Genomic DNA, 22,808 nt, shown 5'->3' with positions numbered 1-22,808 from the left:
TTTACTTTCCCTTGAGAACATGCAAAGGGTGTTTGAGTCTGTCTGTTTTCAAAGGATTCACTAAAAAAACAACCCACACAATTCCCTTAACCCCCAAAAAAGAGACAAACAAATTTCCACAGGAGTGAAATCTTCAAGCTTCCACTGAGATAAGCACCCCTCAGTTTTTCTGGAGTTTAGGTTGTTAGCATTGAATTATTGTCATCAGTTTGTAAGACTTCATTGTGCATAAGCACTCAGGATGCTAGAAGAATTTAAATATGCTTAATTTGAGGTGAAGGAATGAAGAATATCAAATGTTATTGAATGAATTGCCTTTAACTTGATGCTCTTTGACTTGCAGAAAAATCATGGCAGCTTTTGCAACCAGCAGAGCTATCATTTAGACTGTCTGCTTTTTGAAGAAGTTACCAGAATCACTGTTTCAATAAAACCCAATGATATGAACAACTCACATTTAGATCCTGAGGAGGAAGCCCCACTTGATGTGGATCGTGATGCTCCTTTCATGGAAAATACCCCTTTGCCTCTGCGAGTTGTTGTCACAGCCACACGAGGACGCTTCAGTGGTATCACTGCACGTGGTGGTGGGGGGACACGGCCATGGTAATCAAACAACCTAGAAAAGATGAACTCAGTTGAACTACATAACACCTTCTGTGATTTCATGGCATGGAAACACTGCCAATTACATTTTCATGCTGCCTTTGAGAAAATTACCCTTTGAAACCATAATCACTTTATATGACAGGCAAATTAGATTTCAAGGACCTACGCACACTAAGTACTGTATTTGGATTTCAGTCACAACCTAGTGCATAACTCAGATTTTGCATAGCTTAAGTGAGGGATACTTCACAGGAGTCTGTTAACTGTAGCACGGAAAATCCATTACCTGTTTCCACAGGTCCACATCAGTTCATTGCACATAAGTAACAGCAGTACATTTTATTGTGGTGACATTTCAGTTCATTTACTACATATGTGGCTTAGATTCTTGTTTTCTGTCTGCTATCAGTACAGACAATAAAATACATCAACTTTTCTGAGGCTAACCATCATCATAAAGAAACACTTTACAGTTTGTAAAACAGCAAAAATGTCTTTCTAATATGGGAGTTGTTCATCCTTCAGAGTCCACAGAAAAGAGATTCCATCATATATTCTCTTTATTAACCTATCTAGAATCACTAAAGTACTAAATCAAGATTAAGACAAATAGGTTGAGACTCTTTTTCAAACAAAAAGCATTGCAGTAAGTAATGTAAAGAAGTAAAATTCAGAATTACCTCTACAATCAATGAAAGATTATATCCTAATTGAACTACAGTTCCTATCCCACAAATACCCAAATCCTAAAAACACTGCAATTAATAGCAGCTGATTAATCTCATAGAAACAAATAATGACAATAGAAGAAGTATCCAAAACTGCATGTTTTTATACAACAAAAGAGCTGCAGCGATGAACAGGACAGACTGAGAGAACAAAATTCGTTGAATGAACATTTCTAGTTCTCAGGCTGAAATCGAAGGATAAACAATATTCTCATTATGTGACATTCCTGAATTTCTGTCAAAAGATTCTTACAACTCATAATTATGTAAATTTATAACTGTGTGTTTAATTTTCAGACAATTCTGTCTACTGTCCCCTGGCTGGGAAAACAGATACATATTTGACAACAAACACATAAGAAACCACAGTTCAGTCATCACTGTGCCTAACAGCATACTGAGCAGAAAGCAAAATGAAACTTAAGTCTTTTAGTCTGTTTTCTGGCAATGCTTAAATCCTAAAATCTGTACAGTTGTCTGTACATAATCCTACAGATAACCAGCTCCTCATTTTTCCTGTCATAACTATTTGCAACATATGTTGCAGTGATCCCATGTCTCCAATTGAAGTTGCAATCTATAGTTTTCAGTATTCTAAAAAATAAGTGGATTCTAGCCATTTTAACCATAGATGAACAATTGTCAATGAAGATAAATATAAAAAATACATACAGGTTTAGTGTTTATCTGATTAAAGAAATACTTACATATGCTTGTGATGACAGTCATTCCTATATTTATGTGATGTATATTTATGTGATGACTGTCATTCCTATTTATTTGATAACATTAATATTGCTATCCTTTTCTGATCCCTATACTGCTTTAGCTCAGATAAGATAAATGTATTCTCCCTGAATAATTCAGGGGACCTTAGAAAACTAATTAATATTAAAAAAGAAAAATAGCAACAATAACAACAACAACAATAAAAATCCACTGTTCTCTGAGATTCTAAACTTTTGGATCAGACATATCTAGTTCAGAAATTCAGTCATGAATCCTTTTCTGCATTTCCATTTCCTAAAAATATGTTAACTGTACATTAGCAGACACAMAAGAAATCTCATATTAGAAGAGGTAGGTAGAGTAATGTCAAATTTTTTTCCTGCTTTATAAACTACACTATTATATTTCAGGAGGAAAAAAAAAAAGACATGGGACATGTAGCTGATTCTGCTACACCTTCACAAATACCGTTAAATTCCCACTGTGCTGAGCTGGGCTGTGTGTCAGTGGGAAAAACAAGGCATAAATTTCTCATTGCTCAGGCATTCACCCTCTGCTCCCTACCATAAATATAAACTTGCTTTTCAACTTGTGGTCCTGCCTCAAGAGCCTTCTAGACTTCTAAGAATTGTTGGAAAAATGTTTGAAATACAGCATTTTCATTCAACAACATATTGTTATTGAATACAACATTGAATACAACATTTCACATATTGTCATACATGTGGATGAACAAAAAACGAAGACAGGATTGTCATGTGAAGAATTTTACAGCTAGTATATGCTGCAGTGAAAGTTTGCCTGGAAGAACTTTGAAAGAAGGAAATCTGGGCAATTAAACCACCATTGATTTTTTTCAGCACAGAAAAAGTCTCAAAAACCCAGAGATGATTAATGGAAAAAGAGCTATATAATGAGCAGATATTGGAGTTAATCTTGCCTGTCATCTCTTTAAGCAGTCTTCTGATGCACAATAAAAATAATGAAAACAGTAACATTCAAAATCAAAACAGACCTATCCAAACAATATAAACCCACTATGAAATAACAGTAGAAATTGTATAGGGTGCAAAAAATATAACCACACATACCGATTGTAGAAATCATCCCTGTAGTAATCATAATCAAAGACATAACCACTGTGGAAAAAACAGAGAAAAACAAAAATGATCTGGCTACTAGAAAATAATTCCTTAATAGATCTGTGTCAATTTTTGTTTACTACCACATTCCTATGCATTTTTCAAAATATTTCCACTTCCTCTGTGCAATTACATATTGTATGAACATATACATACATAAATTGCATAGATTGTCCATGCCATYGTCCATTATCATTTTAAATTATATTAGAAGAAGTGAAGTCTGTGGCAATCAAAAGAGTAAAAGTTGCTTACAGCACATACAGAAGGAAATTCAGACAGCGCTCTCATTAGAGTTTTATTATAGTATGATTCTCTGAGTGATTAGAAAACATATCCTAATACTGAAACACTTTTTATATTGACATAATCAGTGGACTAGAAAGATTGATAAATGTGTGAGAGATTAGCAAATGAGTGAGTGGGTGAGGATAGGAACTAGAAAATTGATTTAATTCTTGAAAAGTGTGGAAAGGGTTGGACTTTTTTTTCTGATCTAAAGAAACTCATTAGAAGAGAAAGAGATCATGTTGACTGCAGTCCAGTTGGCAAATTCTTTAAGAAGGAATAACTCTCTATATATTTTCCATTCAATATTAAATAGAACCACCCTGAGAGACTAGAATCTAGCAGAAGATATGATTAGTGGGAATGATGGGCTAAAAACATATTAAATAATATTATTTAGACCTTGTACAGAGATCATATTTCTGTGTCTTACCTTAACTCAGCCAAAAGAAAAGATTCCCCTAATTTCTGCAACATCTCCTATTTTGTCTTTCACTTCACAAATTGTCTACAAGGAATTAAGAGATAGCAAAGTCATGATTTTATTTGCAGGTATTCAATGCTAATGTTTTGCTAATGATTTTACTTAGCTGAATGATTAATAAATGCAATAAGCTTGCATTTAGTATTCAGTTCTTTTTAAGTAGAAGAGCACAGAAAACTTGAAGAAAAAAAGATTAAATTCCGAAGATCCGTCACATGAAAATTCTAACCTGGGTTGATAGTAATTAAATTTGCATAAAGACCAAATAAATCCAGTTTTTCAGATTTGAAGACCACAAACTTGATGAAGAACAATTCACTTTAGACCAGCTAGAAGAAAGTTGAAGGGCATCTCTGCTTTTTCTGAGGCACTCAGCTCTGGCCCATAAGAGACAGTAAGGGCCACAGGACTGTTATAGGGTTTAAGTGACAGATTTTTTATATACAAAATTTCATGACAGAGATTGAGCAGTGGAGAAAGGCTCAAAAGATGGCTTAGGATGGAGAAGAGGACAAGGGTCGTCAGCTGTTTTAGGGAGCAGAGGTCAGTGGATATTTTGGGTTGGGAGAATGCCAAAAGTGGTTTGTGGTGTGACAACTGGCAGTTTTTCTCCTCAGTTTCTCTTTATCTTTCCACTCTGTCACTATATCAGTGAGGAAATGTTGTCCCACAGAATTCCTTATATAAAATGTTTTTAAACTGGTGAAAAATATGTCATAGATTTTTTTTTTAATACAATGTAAAATCTAGGATTATATTTTCTTTTGAAAGAAGCATTTTTTCACATCAACAAGCCCCCTAAGAATTTTGTTCTTTTGCTTTATTCCCTGTTCAGATAACTTCCACCTTAAAACCAAACTCAATCCTTCCATTCCTTCAGCTTTGTAATTGTAATTTAAACCCACCATTCTCTGTGTAGTCCAAATGCTTATCAGTGGAACCAGAGCAGAAAAAAGTACAAGTACATTTTGAAGCCTGATTATCACATAAAAAATGTGATTTATGAATTACTGTGAGTTTTTATAGGTTGCCTATATTACCTTTCAAAAACATTTCATTGCTTCAGAAATATCTGATATTAGCCATGCTTGTTCTGATTGCCCAGAAACACATTGGTTATCAACATCTATTATATGGTAAAAATTTTCAAAGAAAGAAGACAGGCATTGCCCCTATGCTTTAATCTTATCCTGGGAAATCCCAGTAGTAGTAAGTTGCACCTGGAGCCAGCTAAATGGCTCTGTTATAGATGCAGCGTCTTTAAAGTTTGCTTTGCTTTCAGACGTAGTATAAGCAGCCACCCATTGCTACTGAAATAGGAGATAACTGCAGTTATTCTGAATTTTGCATGACAGTCAGTCTCTGATACCGATATACCCACAGGTTTATTTGTAACATATATCATCCAATATGTCCATCCTACTGCACTCTCTGCCAAAAATTACTGACCCCATTGCTGGGGCACCAGATACAAACATATGGTAATATCTAAATGTGTCCTGTTAGCACAGTTGGCAAGCTAGCAGGAGCTATTTTGCTTATATTTCTGAATATAGTCTGAATTTACTGTTCAAGGCATCCCTCCTAGTTAAATCTCATTCTCCCACAGTACTGGGGAGTCCAGCAGCAAATATCTTCTTTCCTCTCACAGGCCATTAGGAGCTTTTTGCATTGGCAGATTTTTTTTGCATGGAGAATGAGTTGCACAGGAAGGAGCAGGCTCAGAGACTTCTTAGCTGGGATCTTAAGCAAAAAAGGAGCATCAGCTACTTCAACATCGAGGGAGGGAACGGAAGTGGATTGACTACCACAAGTGCTTGATTCTTTTCTTTTTCCTTACCCATCCATTTAGTGTCCTTAAAGAAAGATGCTGCTTTAGATTTTTTTTTCAGGAAGTAGAAATTGCCATACTGGACATTAAAATTACAATAGAAGAGTTGTCCTGTATGATCTTATCTGTAGATGTTGACCATTATGGAATAAGGAGATACGTAAAAATGGGGTTAAATTTTTTGGAAATCTTGTTAGATCCATGATCTGTGTTTCATCTCTTTTCCCTGAAATTCTGTATGCAGCTCTGGCAGCGTGGGCAGAGTGTGATGGTTCCTGTGTTACTGGTAAAGTTAAGTGTCCTAAGCAGCAACTGCTGACCTAGCAGCACATGAAGGCAAGATGTTATGCGAGGCTCACGTTGTCCTGAGTGTGTGTTGTAAAGAGCATAAATAATGATGAGAAAACCCAAAATTGATAATATAGAATAAAACTCATAGATATATATTTAAATCAGTCTCACGTTTTGTTTGTTTCATTGATTGTTTGTTTTTGAAGTTGAATGATGATTTTTCAGTGATGGTAGGAACGTATTAATGAAATTGCGCTGTGAAAGCAACCAGTATATCTCTCCACTGCAGACATAATTGTTCGTATCTATGAAGGCCAAGGAATAGACCAAAGCCTTGGTCAGTGCTGTGATATAAACCATGAARCAGAAATTCACTGTGGATAATCATTGGCTTTGAGATCAAGGTGACTGTGGGGCTCAGCCCCTTCAGAGTTATTCCTTAGCAACCCACCAACCTGTATTAAGAAGGACACAGATATCACTCGCATGGCGTAGAATACCAAATACTGAGAAAGCTGGAAGCAGGAAAAGGTTTAAAAGAGTCAGTGGAGTCAGCAGTTTCATGATGGCATTGTAAACAGATGGATTATTTACCCTCAAATGTCTTGCCGTATTTGTAGCATTAAAATCAGAACTGTGCACCTTAGGGTGCTATTAAAATGAAAGGCAGTAAAAATACTGAGACCAAAGAAAACTCACCAGTAAAAGGTTTTTCTTTTAAGCACAAGTCATGGTTCCTTATTCTGACCAAAACAATCAGTATTAGATGGAGAAAAATAATGTATCTTTTTAGCTTCACTTCACTTAGTGCTAAGTCTATTTTAAATTCTGTATGTCTGAAGAATAAAGAAAGCCTCTAGGACTGGATGTTCAGAGATGTAATTCTATATTTCAACTTCCATATGCATATCAGCAGCTATACGTGTGTCAAGCAAATGCAAAATTCTGCCTTTGCACTTTTGAAATAAGCTTATGCATGTTTAATAACATAACATACAATACATTTAATAATATAACATAACAATACATTTTCAATATATAATGTCATCAGATAAATAAGGACATTAAGTCCTTATTTATCTGATGACATTATATATTGAAAATGTATCACTACTGTTTAGCCTTTACTGTGTTCTGTGCTCTATTATACAAAAATATTTTTATAAATTAATGTTGATATTCTGTTCTCATTTACTTTGCTCTATACAGCAGTTATGTAACTGATTTCAGTGGAGTTAATCTGAATTTAGAATAGTTAATGCAAATAAAACATAATTTGATTGTCTTGTTTTCAGAACAACAAGAATTTCCATCTTGTGTGTGATTTCCCCTTAATCTTTTTTTTTTCCTTTCTGTAGGTATTCATGGGCAGAGATTTATTTGTAAATTATAGATGTTGACAAACCAGACACAATGTATCTTAATTCAATTGACAGCACTATCACCATTTATACTGTCAATTGCTTCTCTGCTGTCAGGGCTGGATAAAAATATTAAAAACAGAAACAGTATTCCTTCAATCAAACTCTTCTTAGATGGCACATATCAACATAATGGTTCAAACTAGTAATCCAGTCACTTGTATAATCATTTCTCTTGTCATGAAACAACARTGCTAGAAATTGTTCTTGTTGAATGAAAAAGAGAATCAGTCTAAACTGAAGTGTTATTCTAAAAAAAAATGTAGTGACCAGGGACTAAGTGTGAGGCAGAAATTTTCTCTGATAGCAAAATCAATCAGATGGTGATTACTTTCATGAGCTATTAAAAAAGGTGGAGATTTCAGGCCACTTTTCAGTAGAGGGCTACCTACATTCTGCAAAGACAGAAATTAGATCTGTGCTAATTAACATATTAGTTGATAATTCAATTATCAATGACTGCAAGTCTCCAAGACTAACGCACTCTGCAGGTTGAATACCACCTTTACTTTAGAAATTATCTTGTTTTATTTAAGGTAGAGGATGCTGCTAGAAGTGAAAGAACACTTCTGTTTTGCAGTTCAGGCTGAATAGTCTCCAGAGACTGTTTTTTGCTGATATAATTACTGCCAGTGATTCTTTCAGCTAGTATATTCCTGGAAATGTATAGGAAAAAAAAATAATAAAATAAAATAAAAAAAAAAAAAAGATGGGAGCAAAAAGGAAAAGTAATTGCAGGAAAAAAATGTGTTAAATAGGCACATGGTTAAAACAACAACAATTTATCACCAAAATCCCCCATTGCTTGTTTCAAAATTACCATAATGGTTTTGTAACCATAAGGTAATAAAAGGATTTTCCTAGTTCTGTTTGTTTGTTGTTTAAGTAAGGCATTCAAATATATATTGTCTTTACCCTCTTCTTCTTTCCCCGAAACTATTTTCCTAATGAAATATATTTTGGGGGAACATACTGAATGTATTAATTGCCAACATGAAATTGGGGTAATACTTGGGCAAATATTCAGTTAGGCAGGTAAGTCATTTAGACATTTCCCTATGAGGGTTAGACAAAGCTTGTAAAGCAGAGTAGCAAAACATATTTAATGTTCAGCAAAACATATTTAATATTCAGACCTGGAGAATCAGTGGCCTGAGACCTGATTTTGGCAGCGAAATGGGTGCTAGTACTGCAGGGAGTTCAACCATAAATGTAGCCCCCAAAATTTTCTATGCAGCATAAGTGCTACGTATTAGAAGTACTACAAATTAGAAATGCTTACTGTGGTGGTAGGCACAGTCTATATGAGCCATTCTGGTCTCATGCATTTTAGAAACAAAATACTGATTTATAAGTTTTCTCTATCAAGAAACCCAAATAAATCTATTTAATCTCTCCCTGTCCTTCCTCCTCCTGCTGTTATACTATTTTTCTCTCATCAAATATAATCTCCAATTTCTTTCCTTTCTCCTGGGAACCTGCTGTACTTGAGGTAATGAAAAAGCCTTCCAATGTCAAGTGGCCTGTTTCTCTTTAATTGTAAAGATAGGCAAGGAAATTCTTGATAACCACACAGGACTTTTTATTGTTATTTTTGTTTATTTTTTTTCCTTAGTACAAGCATAATGAGCTCAGCTTCTTAAAAGTGTATTCTAAATTCAGTGTATTCAAGGCACTACTGTCAAACGAAACACAAGTGATTGATTATCCAATTTATTGGTAATATCGTACACTTTGCAGGAGTGTCATTTAACTTGATTTGACAAGCACAGAAGACTATCAGTGACAAGTGTAGGAATAAGTGATGAGTTTAAGCTTTGAAACGTTTCTACAGCGTTTCACTGAACAGCAGACAGATAAATTAAAATCGAGTGGTAACACTGTAATTGAAAGACTTAAGGCTATAAAAGCAGATAACTGAAAACTTTATATACTCTCCAGCGAAGCAGTCTTAGAAGCATTGAATGAAACAGAAAAGCACCTTTCACAAAGGATTAATTAATTACAATGTGACAATGTTAGAGTTCAGATTTTCTAGGGAATTGCAACACCTGCTCTCCCAATTCCTACTGCTTTCAAATGGTCAAGAAGACTTAAATGTAATTTTGTTCCTATTTACACTAAATTTACTCATGTAATTTAATTCATTTGGATTGAGTAACTCATGGTTTGAATAGTAAAATGGAGACATAAATAGAGCCAATATTTTCACTGTCTTGAGTACTCCTTGCTGAGACAAGACTGCTTGTTTCTCCAAAGCTGCGGTTTTCAAGTGAAGTTACAATGTAAGCCAAAATACATTTAATCTAAGAGAGTATTTTTGAATTCCTCCCACACTGTACAATCATTTTCATAGTAAATGGAAGTGAGAAGTGCATATGATAAAAAGGTAATGCTTCCACAGTTGAACTTAGGTCCAGATACAATTCTAGTCTTGACAGAGATGACTGTATAGGATAGCTGTACATCACACAACCAGTTGTGTATCTTTAGACATATGCTGACTACACTTTTCTGGATTTCTGACTAATCTATGTATCTGGAAGGGCCTGTGTCAGTTCCCTTTTAAATACACAGTGAAGGAAACATGCTTTATTTTTTTTTTAAGCAATAAAAAAAAAAAAAGAAAGAAATGAATTACTAAGATCACAAGATAAAGACCCCTTGATTTACAGTAGGGAATTCAAATGTCACTATACTCAACTCCTTCACCATAAATCCAGAACAAAGCTATTGAAAACAAGGGATCAAACAAAATCATTTATCAGGACTTTTCCATTATATTTTTTCCTCATAAGAGAAAGAGACTTTTTGTGGCAATAACACATCTAGATATACTAGGTGGCAAACCAGCACAGTGACTTCTCAAGGCACTGGTTTTGTAGCTTTCAGACATATGGTAGATTCCACACAGAGGGTAAGAGGCTATGACATATAGMTGCAGTCTTTCTACAGGTCCTTTTTAAAATTAATTGATTAATTTTATTTTATTTGTTTATTTATTTATTTAAATTTGCAAAGAGGCATATTTGATACTAGCCAGAGGACTTTATTAGAGACTACATAGAGAAACCTCATAAGGATTTTTTGCCTGTTCCACTATTTCATTTAAGCTGCAAGGATGTTTCTTTAGCCTCTACAAATTTTCTCAAGATGAGTATCCCCAGAGAGGATTCAGACACACTATTCATATACTGTAAAGTATCTTTCAGAATTTAATAATACAAGTGCATATTACTAATTATGCACATGTATTTCATTAACTTAATGATCTACGGTCTGATTATTGAAATAAGCAAGTTTTGATAGTCCAGTATGCATTTCTTTCCATCTTTTCCTTTTCTTCATCTCTTCAGATGCTAAAGGACCTTATCTGGGAGACTCATTTCCTCAAGTTTCTTTATTTTTATCAGCCCCGGCAAAAAGTATTTCTTGTATATAAAATGCAATATTAATACATTTAGTCTCTCATCTACAAAGACATTCTCCACTCTTAATTAAGATAGGGTGATCATCATGGTGACCAATATTTCCACCTTTTGTTCTTCCATATATATTCATTTGATAGTATGTCAGATTTTAAGAAGATGGCAGCACAAAGGAGGCTCAGGCAGTTTTACATTTCCATTAGAGACATTTTCTGCAGTGTGTGTCCCTATATCCTGTGGTAACAGCCCCTGAGCAGAGCGGTTCTCTCCTGTCAGATTAGATCTGCACTTGCCTCAGTTTGTATCATTGATGGTAAATGTTTACGGAAAGCTTCATTTCAAATGTTTTATCACTCTGGGCATTGCACATTAGAAACTAACAGTTCAGGCACATCATGGGCAACTTAATTTTATCTATCTATCTATCTATCTATCTATCTATCTATCTATCTATCTATCTATCTATCTATTTATTATTGTCTGTTAATTTAAACCACCATCTTCCAGAATCCATATCTTCTTTTCCTTTCTCCACTTGCTGAACTCACCCCCAACATTTTTTTTGCGTTTTTCCAGCCAAACCACATTACCGTTTTTCACCCTTATAGGACTTACATGACTAAGATATTATTTTTCTATGAATGCTGTATGCAGCAAGGCAGTTTTATAGCCTATAAAATACATCCAGAACATGAAATACAAGTAATGACTGATGCCTAGACGAGGTTTGGCTGAAACCAAATGGTATTTGATTCCAGATTTTAGATGTAATCATGATTGATATGTGTATGCGCGTGATTGTGTATGAGTGTCTATGTACATAAAAATAAATTGTTTTTCTAGGAAGCACAGTCTTCAATATCTCTCAGGTACCTCTGCTAAAAAGATGTGCTTACTGGGACAAATTGCTGTACTACATACAAGCTACACTAACAAACTCTAGTTTTGCTTTCTCTAATTTCATCATGACAGAAAATGTAGCTCTCATTTTTATCCTGTGTCCTCTTGAACTTTAAAAAGGATGGAACCACAGGATGAATCATATTATTCGAGAAATATTTCTCTTTCTCCTTTGTGTATCAACTGCAGTTTCTGTGAAGGTATTCACCATTTTCTGGTATTCAACAAATAGTTCACAGAAAAAAAAATGCAATCTGATAGTAATTTTTCATTTTGACTATTTGAAGCTCACAGTGTGCCTGAAAACCTGCCTATAGCTTCTGTCCCTTAATCTAGATGGTCAGAGATAAAACAGGACCATAACTTGTAAGTACTTTGGGGCAAATAATTGATTTTTCTAAAATTCTTGATATGTTGAGACTTACAATTACTTTCTGGTAACACTCTGTCTATGAACAATGTTTGACATGAGGATCTACAGGATGATGGATGCTTCAGCCTCCTGTTCCCTTGAAGAGTAAGAACTGCAGGATCCAACGGTCAGAGAGTTCAGAAAGGCTATTTTTTATAGAAATAGAAGCAATATTAGAGGCATTTGAAAAGTCAAAACAAAACAAAACAAAACAAATTGTAACTCGTGATTTGTTAGAAATGGATGCATTCTGATAAAATTAAGAAAATACTTTAATGATAGCTACAGTGTCACTACTATGGCAGTAYAAAGCAGCAGTTGCTGACCATACATGACAATTCCACACTGATTTGCCCTCCTTCACATTTAAGTCAAATCCTCAGAATTTTGATTCTATTCTTTTTATGAAAAATAATACCTTTCTTTTATCAAAGTTGATTCCTACATGAGTTTAGAAAGAAACCTGAAGATTTTAATTWAAAAAATCCAGTCCTTTATTCCTGTTTATTTCTCCTAGCACAGCAGAGAATTTGACCTGAATTCCTTTTTATTTTTCAATACATCAACAATAAAATTGTTATAACCTTTACGATAATGTGTATGACAGATGTGTATGACACCAGAAGTGTAATTTGGCCTGCAGAAGAATAAAGTATTCCAAAAATCCAGGCTAGCCATGAAAAAACAAAAATCCCCAGATTCAATAGTTAATTAAATTTGGACTTCAGTGCATATTTTTAACCAAGACCAAAACAAAAGAAAGCAAAAAAGCCCAAATTAAGACATTCCTTAAAATCAACATTTTTTTCTACTGCTTGGTCAGTCTCTGGCCTGAATTTTACTATAAACACCATAAACTATAAACCCTTATTGTCAAATGAAAGTATATGAAGACATTATACTAACGTATATTGTAAATAAGACCACCTGTAAATAAGGTGGTCTGTAAATAAGGTTTAGTCTCTGTTATCATACCAAAATAAAAGGAAAAATATGTACAGAACAAACACAGCCAAACAAAGGTTGACTGATTTGAATAACATGTTTATAAAGTTGAAATTGGCCCCAAAGCTTCAAAATAACAAACTACAGAGTTATTATATATCTTATATATTCATAAAGGAGGGATATGCTAAATTACAATTTGTTCCTAATGATCTAGAAACATGTGAAAATATCTGTGGTTTCAATAATCATACTAAGGAAGAAAATGGTCACAAAGATTTCCAGCAGTGATCGTGTGCAGAGAGTACTAGGTCTTGTTTGTGAAGTTGTTTCATATGCCTATTGGCTTACTATTGGCTATTTATCCCTGCACCCCACAGAGATGGCTGAAGACTAAATGCTATCTTGACTTCTCAGAAGTATGTAGGTATGAACCAAGCTAACCTTGACTTCTGCAAACACTGGTTTGTCTAATTCCTAGTTCAAACAGTTTCTGCCTTTCGGCCAAAAAGACGCAGTAACATCAAAGCATATCCAGAAAATACTGTCTATCTTTTTTTTTTTTYCMWTWWTTTTTTCCATTATAAGAGAATATTCTTGGTTTTTTTTTTTATAGTCCTTTTTCTTAGACTTTTCTTTCAAGTCTTTGAACCTGTGTCTCTGCTTTATCCTCTTGATTTTTCCTTCTGAAACACTTCCTAACACTTTAGTTTTTCTCCACTATGATCCCTAGAGATCAACCTGCCTCATATGTAAATGAGAGCATAGATATAATGTATTGAGGAATCTTTTGACATTAACCTAGAGTATGTTTCTCCAGAAATACAGAAATAGAATTAAAGTCTTGGGTGCTAGAAATAACAGAGATGTTATTTTTAAAATAAATTCCAAATGAAAGTGAAAAGTGCATAGAATAACCAGGAAGGTGAAAAAAGAGAGAGATCTCATGCTCTGCTGCCCTTCTCAATTATGAAGCATATTTTTACTGACATTATTAAGGTCAGAAAGGGGAAGAGGATTTGTTAAGGTGAGCATTTTTGGCGCTTGTTGATAATAAAAGTTAATAGAATTATGAAAAAAAATCTTTTTGCCAAATGTGTTAGTCTAATTTCTATATAATATGCATTTTTGATTGTGTCACAAGTGAAAATGGAATAGAATTAAAAAGAYTGTGGAGAGACAATAACTCTAAAACAATTACTTGGATTTCAGAAGAGTAGAAATATATAAAACTAGGTTCTTTAAATAAGGAGAAATGGCACAGAAACACCAGAAGATGGAACAAGTGCAAGAAGATCAACACCATTATTTTTCCTTCTTCAGCATGACCTATAAGCAAAATTGTTTTATAAACTTGAGTGATGTCTGCCTTTTTGAGATTGTTCCAAATTTTCCAATAACGGAAAACAGACTTTTATAGAAAAGGCTAACCCTTTATAGTAAGTTGTTGGAAGAGATAATTTTCAAGAGTGTTCACTCCTCCTTTGCTTCTCATTTCCACAGGTCTTGAATTCCTGGCCCAAGCCCACATGAACCAGAGCTATGAAATTATGTTTAGTTTTTTTTTACTACGTTTATTCATTTTCTATTGATATTGAGATGCTCCAGTGTCTCTTCTTTTCTTTATACTTTTCACTCTCCCCAAGCAAAATCATTTTCATCTCTCCAAAAGCTGTATGGAAATAGAGGATAACATCTGCCCATTTCCTCTCTCTCTGCTCTCTCTCTTTTTTTTCTCTCTCTCTCTTTTTTTTTTTTTTTCTGATGCTATCTGATAATCAGAGGCAAAACTTTACAGTATATGTTGTACAAAAGATGTCACTTGGATACAATCCGTTTTGTGCATTATAACCCCATATAACCTCATATCTGTTGTAAAAAAAAAACAAAGAAGGAAATTAAAAAAAAAAAGAAAAAAAGAAAGAAAGAAATGTGGATAATGGTTCCAGTTAGATATTAAAAAAAAGGGGGTACTTCGTAACACAGATTCCTCCACCTCATCTACTTTCTCCACTGTTTTGAAAAGATTTAGGTTGTTCTAAGAAAAAAACATGGCTTTTCAGAGTTGCTTATGTTTATATTCTTTCCAGAAAGAGGACTCTGYTGAGAAAGGGATATTTGTATCTCTTTACTGAGAATGCCAAGAATGCAGCAATAATTGCCATTTTTTACTTCACTGTTCCCTCTAGACAGACAACTGCTCATCACATAACAAATGCATGCAATGCATTAATTTCACATTGAGCTCTCTCTGGGCCTTCCACCTAAATTTATAGTGTTTACAGCAAATGACTCATTATAAGAAAAGAAAGGTGAAAATGATAGTGGTCTGTATTGTATTTTCTTAAAGATCTACACAAAAGAGCTACAAACAGACTGTATCTCAGGTGACAACCAGATGTGTAAAACATATCCATTTTAAAAGGTAGGCTCACTGAGGAGCCTGCTTATCCAGAAGTAATTCCATTCTCTGCAGCTGCCAGTAGATAAATATAAATTCTTATTGGAAGGGAAAAAAAAAAAGGAAAAAAAAAAGAAAACAAAGGAATACAGAACAATGCAAAAGAAAACAATAAAACAAGACAACACAACTCTTTCTTATTGCATCTTATGAACACAGCAATATAAGGCATCTTTTAAATAACACCTACCAAATTACACATGCATTTTTTTAATGTCTGAAAATCGGTGATTAGGATGGATTTCCTACCACTAGTAGTTTTAGAACAAAGACTGGATGATATTCTAAAAGATGTAGTTAAATACATTCAAAAAATAAGTCCCACTGCATGAAAAGGCTACAAAATGAGTATGGTCCTTCCCCTCCTGACCATGTAACACCATGACAAGTCTTATATTGAAATAGCTAGGTCTTATGAAATGAGTTTTGAATATTATATTTCAGGCTCAWGATCCATCTCCAGTTTACATATAACATTATCTGGAATTTACTAAGTGATGAGCTTATATACAAAAATAGTTACCGCAAATCAGCTGTAATGAAACAGCTTGGTCAATGGTTAGTAACAGCATTAGCAGTCTAATCTCTTAGAGAGACTGGCAGCAGCCTATGCCAGCACAAGCAGGGATAGCAGAAGCACAGTGCTGTAATTTTGAGCTTTTTGGATGCAGTGCTTCACATTCTGAAGCTTCTACCTTACTGAAAGAATTAAGGATGGAAAAGTGCCAAGCAGCTGTTCACTTCAGCACAGCAAAACAAAGACGTGTAATTAGGCTCCTGATGGCAGTAAAATGAAAACGTGGAAACAAATCTCTCTTGCAGAAAGGAGATAAATGCAAGGCTGGCTTGCAGAACCGTCATCTGTAGTCAACCAAAAGTGATTTAGATCAGTGTTTTGACCACTTCTGAATGCAAGGGGCATTAGGGGCACCCATGTGTTATTCTAATTGAGGTGGAGTCAGTATTGCTCCTCCAGTAATAAAGCTACTTGCTGTATTTTAAAGAGGTTATGATTGCAGCTGTCAGTCTCGCTAAAACTTTAGATGTGRGTGTCAGAGAGTTCATCCACTGAACAAGTGAACCTCAAATTAACACAGGACTAGGAGGATCTGCCTCAGCACCAAGAGGTAGTCATTTGCTTTGGCCACTCCTTGCAATATACGATTTGCTGTACATCATTCAGGCTTCTGTCAGAGGTCATCTCCTTTTGGGTGAAGAAAGTGGAGCAGTAAAAAGCAAAAGTTGCACAGAGGTGAGGGATGACATACATTTTCAAGCATGATCTATATGTGTGTGCAAAAAATGCTTTGAGTACATTCAAGATAAACTTCTGTGAAGCTTTGCAGAGAGGTTGAGTCTCTTCACTCATATTAGACTTTTGGAAAGAAATGAAGTTTAGCAAAAAGTTACACACAATTACTATGTGGTGATAATGTGAATTTACTCAATGACTCACCACTCAGCTCGTGGAGGAAAAAGAAAACAAATAAATCCAAAATGAAACAATTCCTTCAAAGTATTCAAAATTACCTTGTTGTCTATTTTTAATATTCCCTTCAGGACCTGAACAAGTTTTTTGACCAAGTGTTAGTTTTGCATCTTGGAAGCTACCAATTATTACATGGTAGAATTAGCCCTTCATTGATCATTTTGCATTGGGAACTTTTGCCTGCCATTTATGTTCCTAGGTGCACAAAGCATATGGTGCTCTGAATGAGAATGAAGAGARATAAAGAGTATATATTTATGAAGAAAAATGAGGTTAAAATGAAGAAAAAAAATGACACATTGAGTTAGGAAATTTTCAAAGGAAGAAGCTAAAGGCCAAGTACTGTATGAAAAGTGAACTTCAGACTCAGAAGTAAAATAAAGATTAATACGTAGAATGCACTACCATTTACCAAGAAATGATATATTTCCAGACCACATCACATTTAAAGAAACATTTCAGGAAAGATCAATTAATCATTTTCCTGTATAGAATATAACTAGTGTCTATGAGACTATGAAATCAGGATTTGTATATAATACATAAATTAGTATAAATGTCATCTAATAAAGGTAATGAATATTTAATTTTTATAAATACAATGAAATATAGCTGCAAATTTTATTTTAAAAAGTATTGCTCAATGACATGGGCAACTGGCATAGACAATATTTGGAATGTTTTCTGATTGAAAGAATAGTGAAAAAAAATAAAACAATCATCTATCGATGCAACGATTAACTAGTTCTTTTCTTTCAGTACAAATTTTAATTAGCTGACAGAGGCAAAAAGTACTTTTTGGTATTTTTGCAGATGAGATATCCACAATTGCTGACTTTATCAATCGATATGTAATTTTTATAAGCTTAGGTACAGTAAGTCACCAAAATATTAAAAGAGGATATAGGTATTGTAAATAACCATAGCACTGAAACAGGATATTTATGTAAACATAATCTCACAATTGTATAGTATGATTTTTGAAAAATATAAATACATTTACTTACCCAACGGACAGGAAAGGTTCTTTTGATTCAAGTCTGTCAAGTAAATAACACAAGTTTTAAAGCATATTTATGATGTATATAAAATACTTATAATGTATATATAGCAAGAATATTTCAGGATATTTATATGCAGAATTTAAAACAGCCATTTTCAATATCCAATTTAGTTGGTGAACAATACAAAATCTGACAACAATAGAAGACTATAAAGGTCCAATACATTATTCTATGAGTTTGATTAGGGAAAAAAAATCCCCAATTTGTCTTAGGAACAAAATAGTTTTCAAAGTAGCAATCTTATGGTCTTAAAATTTCATAAATTAAGATGACTTGTGTACATATTTACATGGAAAGTTTGAAGTGAACAAATAATACTTTGTCACCAACCCCCTTTTTTTTTCATTTTCCATATAAATCCAAGTATTTTCGGTTCTTGATGGCTCTGTTTCAGGAATATAGTGGGTTTCTTGCTGTTGTGGTTGTTTTTAACTTTAAACATTAATTTATGTATGGGTTTATGTATGGGTTTAAGTTTCTTGCTAAACTGAGGGCTCCATACCTATTTTGTTTTCTTTCCAAAATCATCTGCTTTTGTATTGTGATCAGAGCTTCATCCCACAAATTTCTGCAGATATGCCACAATTGGGATTGCACTGGAACCTGAATAATGTGAATGGTGCTAGATTGATAGACCCCGAAACATTCCTCTTTCTAAAAATTAATATATATATAAATTTATATATAAAAATATATATTATATTATATATTAATATATAATATATATATATACACACACACACACACATATAAATATATAAAGTGACTCTGTCACTCTGTCAAACAGCTTGCTAATTTTTCTACCTTCATAAGGAGCTGCATCACCTGCACACTGTTCTATGATTGGTTTACACCCAGCCAGATACAATCTAAAAATCCTCATTTACATTCTCATACAGCATTTCTGCTCCAATACCTGCTGGAAGTGCTAGCCTTAATTCTGGAACACTTTCTGGCTGCAATGAGCTTATTGACGTCRGGTATTTGTTAGGATCACCAGCATGTGAGTTTCAAGTCCTTTAGAAAAATATATTTTTAAAAATTATACTCAAGTGTTACCTGACATAAACATGATTCGAAACTGCATTACACTAAACTTCACTGAGAGAACTGTATTGTGAAGTAAAGAAAATGAATATGTAGTCTTTAAAAGTGTTTCTAAGAAAAGTGAAATAAATCATTACAGGACCTGAACATTTCACCTGTGATGACCCTTCCCATCAAAAATCAAATCAATCCCACAGTCTGAAATGGAATATAAGATTTTAAATAAAGCATTTGACTGTTTTTTAAAAGACATTTTCTTCATGTATTCCTTTGTGGGAAAGCAAACAGAAACATTTACATTCATTATTTCAATGTTTTCAAAAAAAAAAAAAAAAAAACACTCAGAACAAATTTGACACAGTGCTTTTGAAAGGATTATACGATTTTGCCTTTTAAAATGTAAGCTGGCTTTTTGCAAGGCATTTACTTCTCAAGAAGACATTTTCCAAAATGACTAGTGAAAATAACTGAAAAGTCTATCTTCATTTACAGTGATGCCTTCAAGTGTTCTTTAAACCTGTCTTCCTGGAATTATATCTTCAGTAGAGGCAAACATTTCTTACATAAGGCTTGAGGAAAGGCTAAAATACATCCACAAAATATTTTTTCATTGTCCTCGTGGCTACATCTGGCTTTTTCATCTGTTTCAGAGACTGCTATTGACATGGAAGTAGGAGGCCAGGAAAGAAAACTGCTAATGCGTGTGGGTCCTGATATGCACCATGTTCCATGGAAAAGCAGTATAAGCCTGAGGCTGCACTCTTCACACACCTCTTTTTCCTCCTGTGGATACTACAGTTCAGAAAATGTGTCTGATCTTTGCATGTTTGCTCTGATGTATGAAGAAAAAAAATCTTTTTTTTATTGTTTTTGTTGTTTTACCTGCTTAATGAAATGAACTGGACCTGTGAAGTACTCTAGCTTTGGTTTGAGAGATTAATTATAAGCCACAAGAGAAAACTCTGAGAGCCTTGTTGCATATTCATACACAGAATGCATATAAAAACTTCATGATGTAGAGACTTATAATAGCATTATGCTCATGGAGGAAATACCGGTGGATTTTACTTGCAAATGAAAAGCGTGTGGTATAATGCCCCGTGGATAAAATACTGCAATTAAAAATCTATTTGAAATCCATTCTTATGATGGAATTCAATTTGATTTAAATACTGCTGCCCTAAGTTTGAACCCTCTCTAATATATTTGACTAAATGGTTTTAGATCATTTGCTTCATTATTTTAATTTCAAGTGCTCCTTATAGTAAAGGAATATAATTATCTGTTGACCTTTTATTTAAATTGATAATTCAGTATATGGCAAATTAATATAAAGATTTTAAAACTGCAACACACTAATAACACATTAATAACACACTACAACATCTTTATTGGTGACATGCATCAATATATAATACATTTTTTTTAACTTTTTTTTTTCTAGCTTATAATATATCAAACTCTCTGGAGTTCTATAGAAATCTCTCATAATAAAATACACCTCAAAAAAAGCAATCCTGACAGCCTGTGAGAGAAGTGTTGTCATGTATGTCAATGAAAAAAATAAAAAAAAAATGTCCTTTCTTGCAAAAGTGTATTGAGCATGCAAGAAATACTAAATTGAGCTGTAAACAAAGGTAATTATGTTTTAATTCTGTAGAAATTATAATGAATCTTGAGTGATTAGGATTTAATTTAACTTTTCTGAAATGGTTTTCCCATCAGAAAGTTCATCTGTCAAAATGTCAGGACAATATATTGATTTAAACAGGAGAAAGGCAGGCTAATCAATAGTGTTATTGGAACTCATTTTCCCTGTGATTCTGAGCTATGAATTTCTGAGGGGTCTGAGTTTGTTATCTATATATAATAGACAATTTTTCAGAGGAGGAAAAACATTTTTTGTTCTATGTAAACAGTTCAGTAAAAAGCAGTTATTACAAACAAAGCAGGCACAGCAATGAATTGAACGAATGATGTTTACCAGCACTTTTACATCCTGTTTTTGAAATAAGTATGTCAGGAATTTTCCATTCATCCCTTCACAGAATCACAGAAKGGTTTTGAAGACCTCCAGAGAAGGAGCCTCTACAACCTCCCTGGGCAGCCTGTTCCAGGGCTCTGTCACCCTCATATTGAAGAAGTTCCTCCTCACCTGGAGATGAAAATTCTTGTGTTTCAACTTACAGCCATTGCCCCTTGTCCTATCACTGGTCAGTACTGAGAAGAGCTTGGCCCCTTCCTCTCTACATTCACCCTTCAGGTACTTATACATATTCACGACTTCATGATCACTTTGCAACAATCTAATTTCATGATTTTTTTCTGCTGCTGAGTTTATTTATTTTAATGCTAATGAACTAAATCACATCTTTGACATGGAATGAACATGTAGATGGACAAATATTTCAAAGTTTGTAGGCAAACAATTAAAGATGTATGAGGAGTAAGGTCATATGAATTCCTATATGCCTTGTAAACAAATCATTTAGGAGCAGGAAGATCCCAAAGGCAATTCCACTTTCCTTGAATACTTGTCCTATAAAGGTTATAGGAAAGATAGGTTTTTATATCTCTGGCCTGACCCAAGATATATGTATATGTACATGTGTGTGTGTATATATATGTATATACATATATATATATATACACAAATATATATGTATATACATATATATACACAAATATAATTTCTTTAAAATCCTTGTTTCTCCATCTCAAAATCTATTTACAGGGACAAAAAGAGAGATAACTTTACTAACAATATCATTTCTGCACATAGGCAGGGGGGATTTCAGGAAGTCATTTGTTAAGGCAACGCTGATTTTTGAATCAATATATTCTTCCTGGTGATGATCTTATATTGTCATCTCTAAGGGTTAAGAACATTTGATAGGGATCTCAATCTGGCTACTCATTGTTTATCTAAATCAAGGAAAGCCGTGGTCAGGAACAAATTTCTTTTTTTTTTTTTTTTTTTTTTTTTTAAAGAGTCAAAGACAGTCATAGACACAAAGCCTAGTCACTCCAGTTCTTGAGGGCACTGGAAGAGTTAATTTCTTTAATGGTTGAACCCAGATGATTCAAACTTTACATTCTAGCAGTGTAAATCAGCCTATAAAAAAAATCACTTGATGGATTGGTTGCATAGCATTAATGTGTATTTTATATGATTGATGCTGTTGACTTACTTACCTGTCAAGTATGTTTATCCCTCTGCAAAGTACATCTCTGGAAACCAAAGATTTGGTAAAAATGTGTGATGTCAAAGAAGATACAGATTTATAGTTCCACCTGTTTGCTCATGAATTTGTTTTTTAAAATAATAACCAAGGACAAGTTACTTTTCAAAGGACTTTCAAAAGAAACTCTGAAATGCTGTGTCATTCACAGTGATCAGGTAGGTTTGCATTTTTCTCAGAATTTTAACTTCATAGTTTACAGGGAGTAGTAATCAGAAAACATCTTTCTTTAGAATTTTATAGGCAGTATTGCTCACATTTTATTCTCTAATTCCTCTACTTTAAAAAAAAAAAAAA

General features: G+C 33.8%; 1 protein-coding gene across 6 annotated transcripts in view; it reads right to left on the bottom strand.

Annotated features, from left to right (window-relative positions):
* RALYL (RALY RNA binding protein like) overlaps positions 1-22,808 on the bottom strand; it is a 350,333-nt gene that overhangs the window by 31,613 nt on the left and 295,912 nt on the right. For all 6 annotated transcript variants that reach the window (XM_026049673.1, XM_026049672.1, XM_026049674.1 and 3 more), the window contains 3 exons: positions 18,166-18,198; positions 3,158-3,205; positions 456-619 (listed from right to left, as the gene is read on the bottom strand). In XM_026049673.1, coding sequence (XP_025905458.1) covers positions 456-619; positions 3,158-3,205; positions 18,166-18,198 — 245 coding nt within the window. The remainder of the gene's footprint in view (positions 1-455; positions 620-3,157; positions 3,206-18,165; positions 18,199-22,808) is intronic.

Source organism: Nothoprocta perdicaria, unplaced genomic scaffold (genome assembly GCF_003342845.1).
Source record: "Nothoprocta perdicaria isolate Ctin4 unplaced genomic scaffold, notPer1 scaffold_60, whole genome shotgun sequence".
NCBI classification, from domain to species: Eukaryota; Metazoa; Chordata; class Aves; order Tinamiformes; family Tinamidae; genus Nothoprocta; species Nothoprocta perdicaria.
The sequence above is the reverse complement of the archived record's forward strand: the minus strand, read 5'-3'. Positions and strand labels throughout refer to the sequence as shown.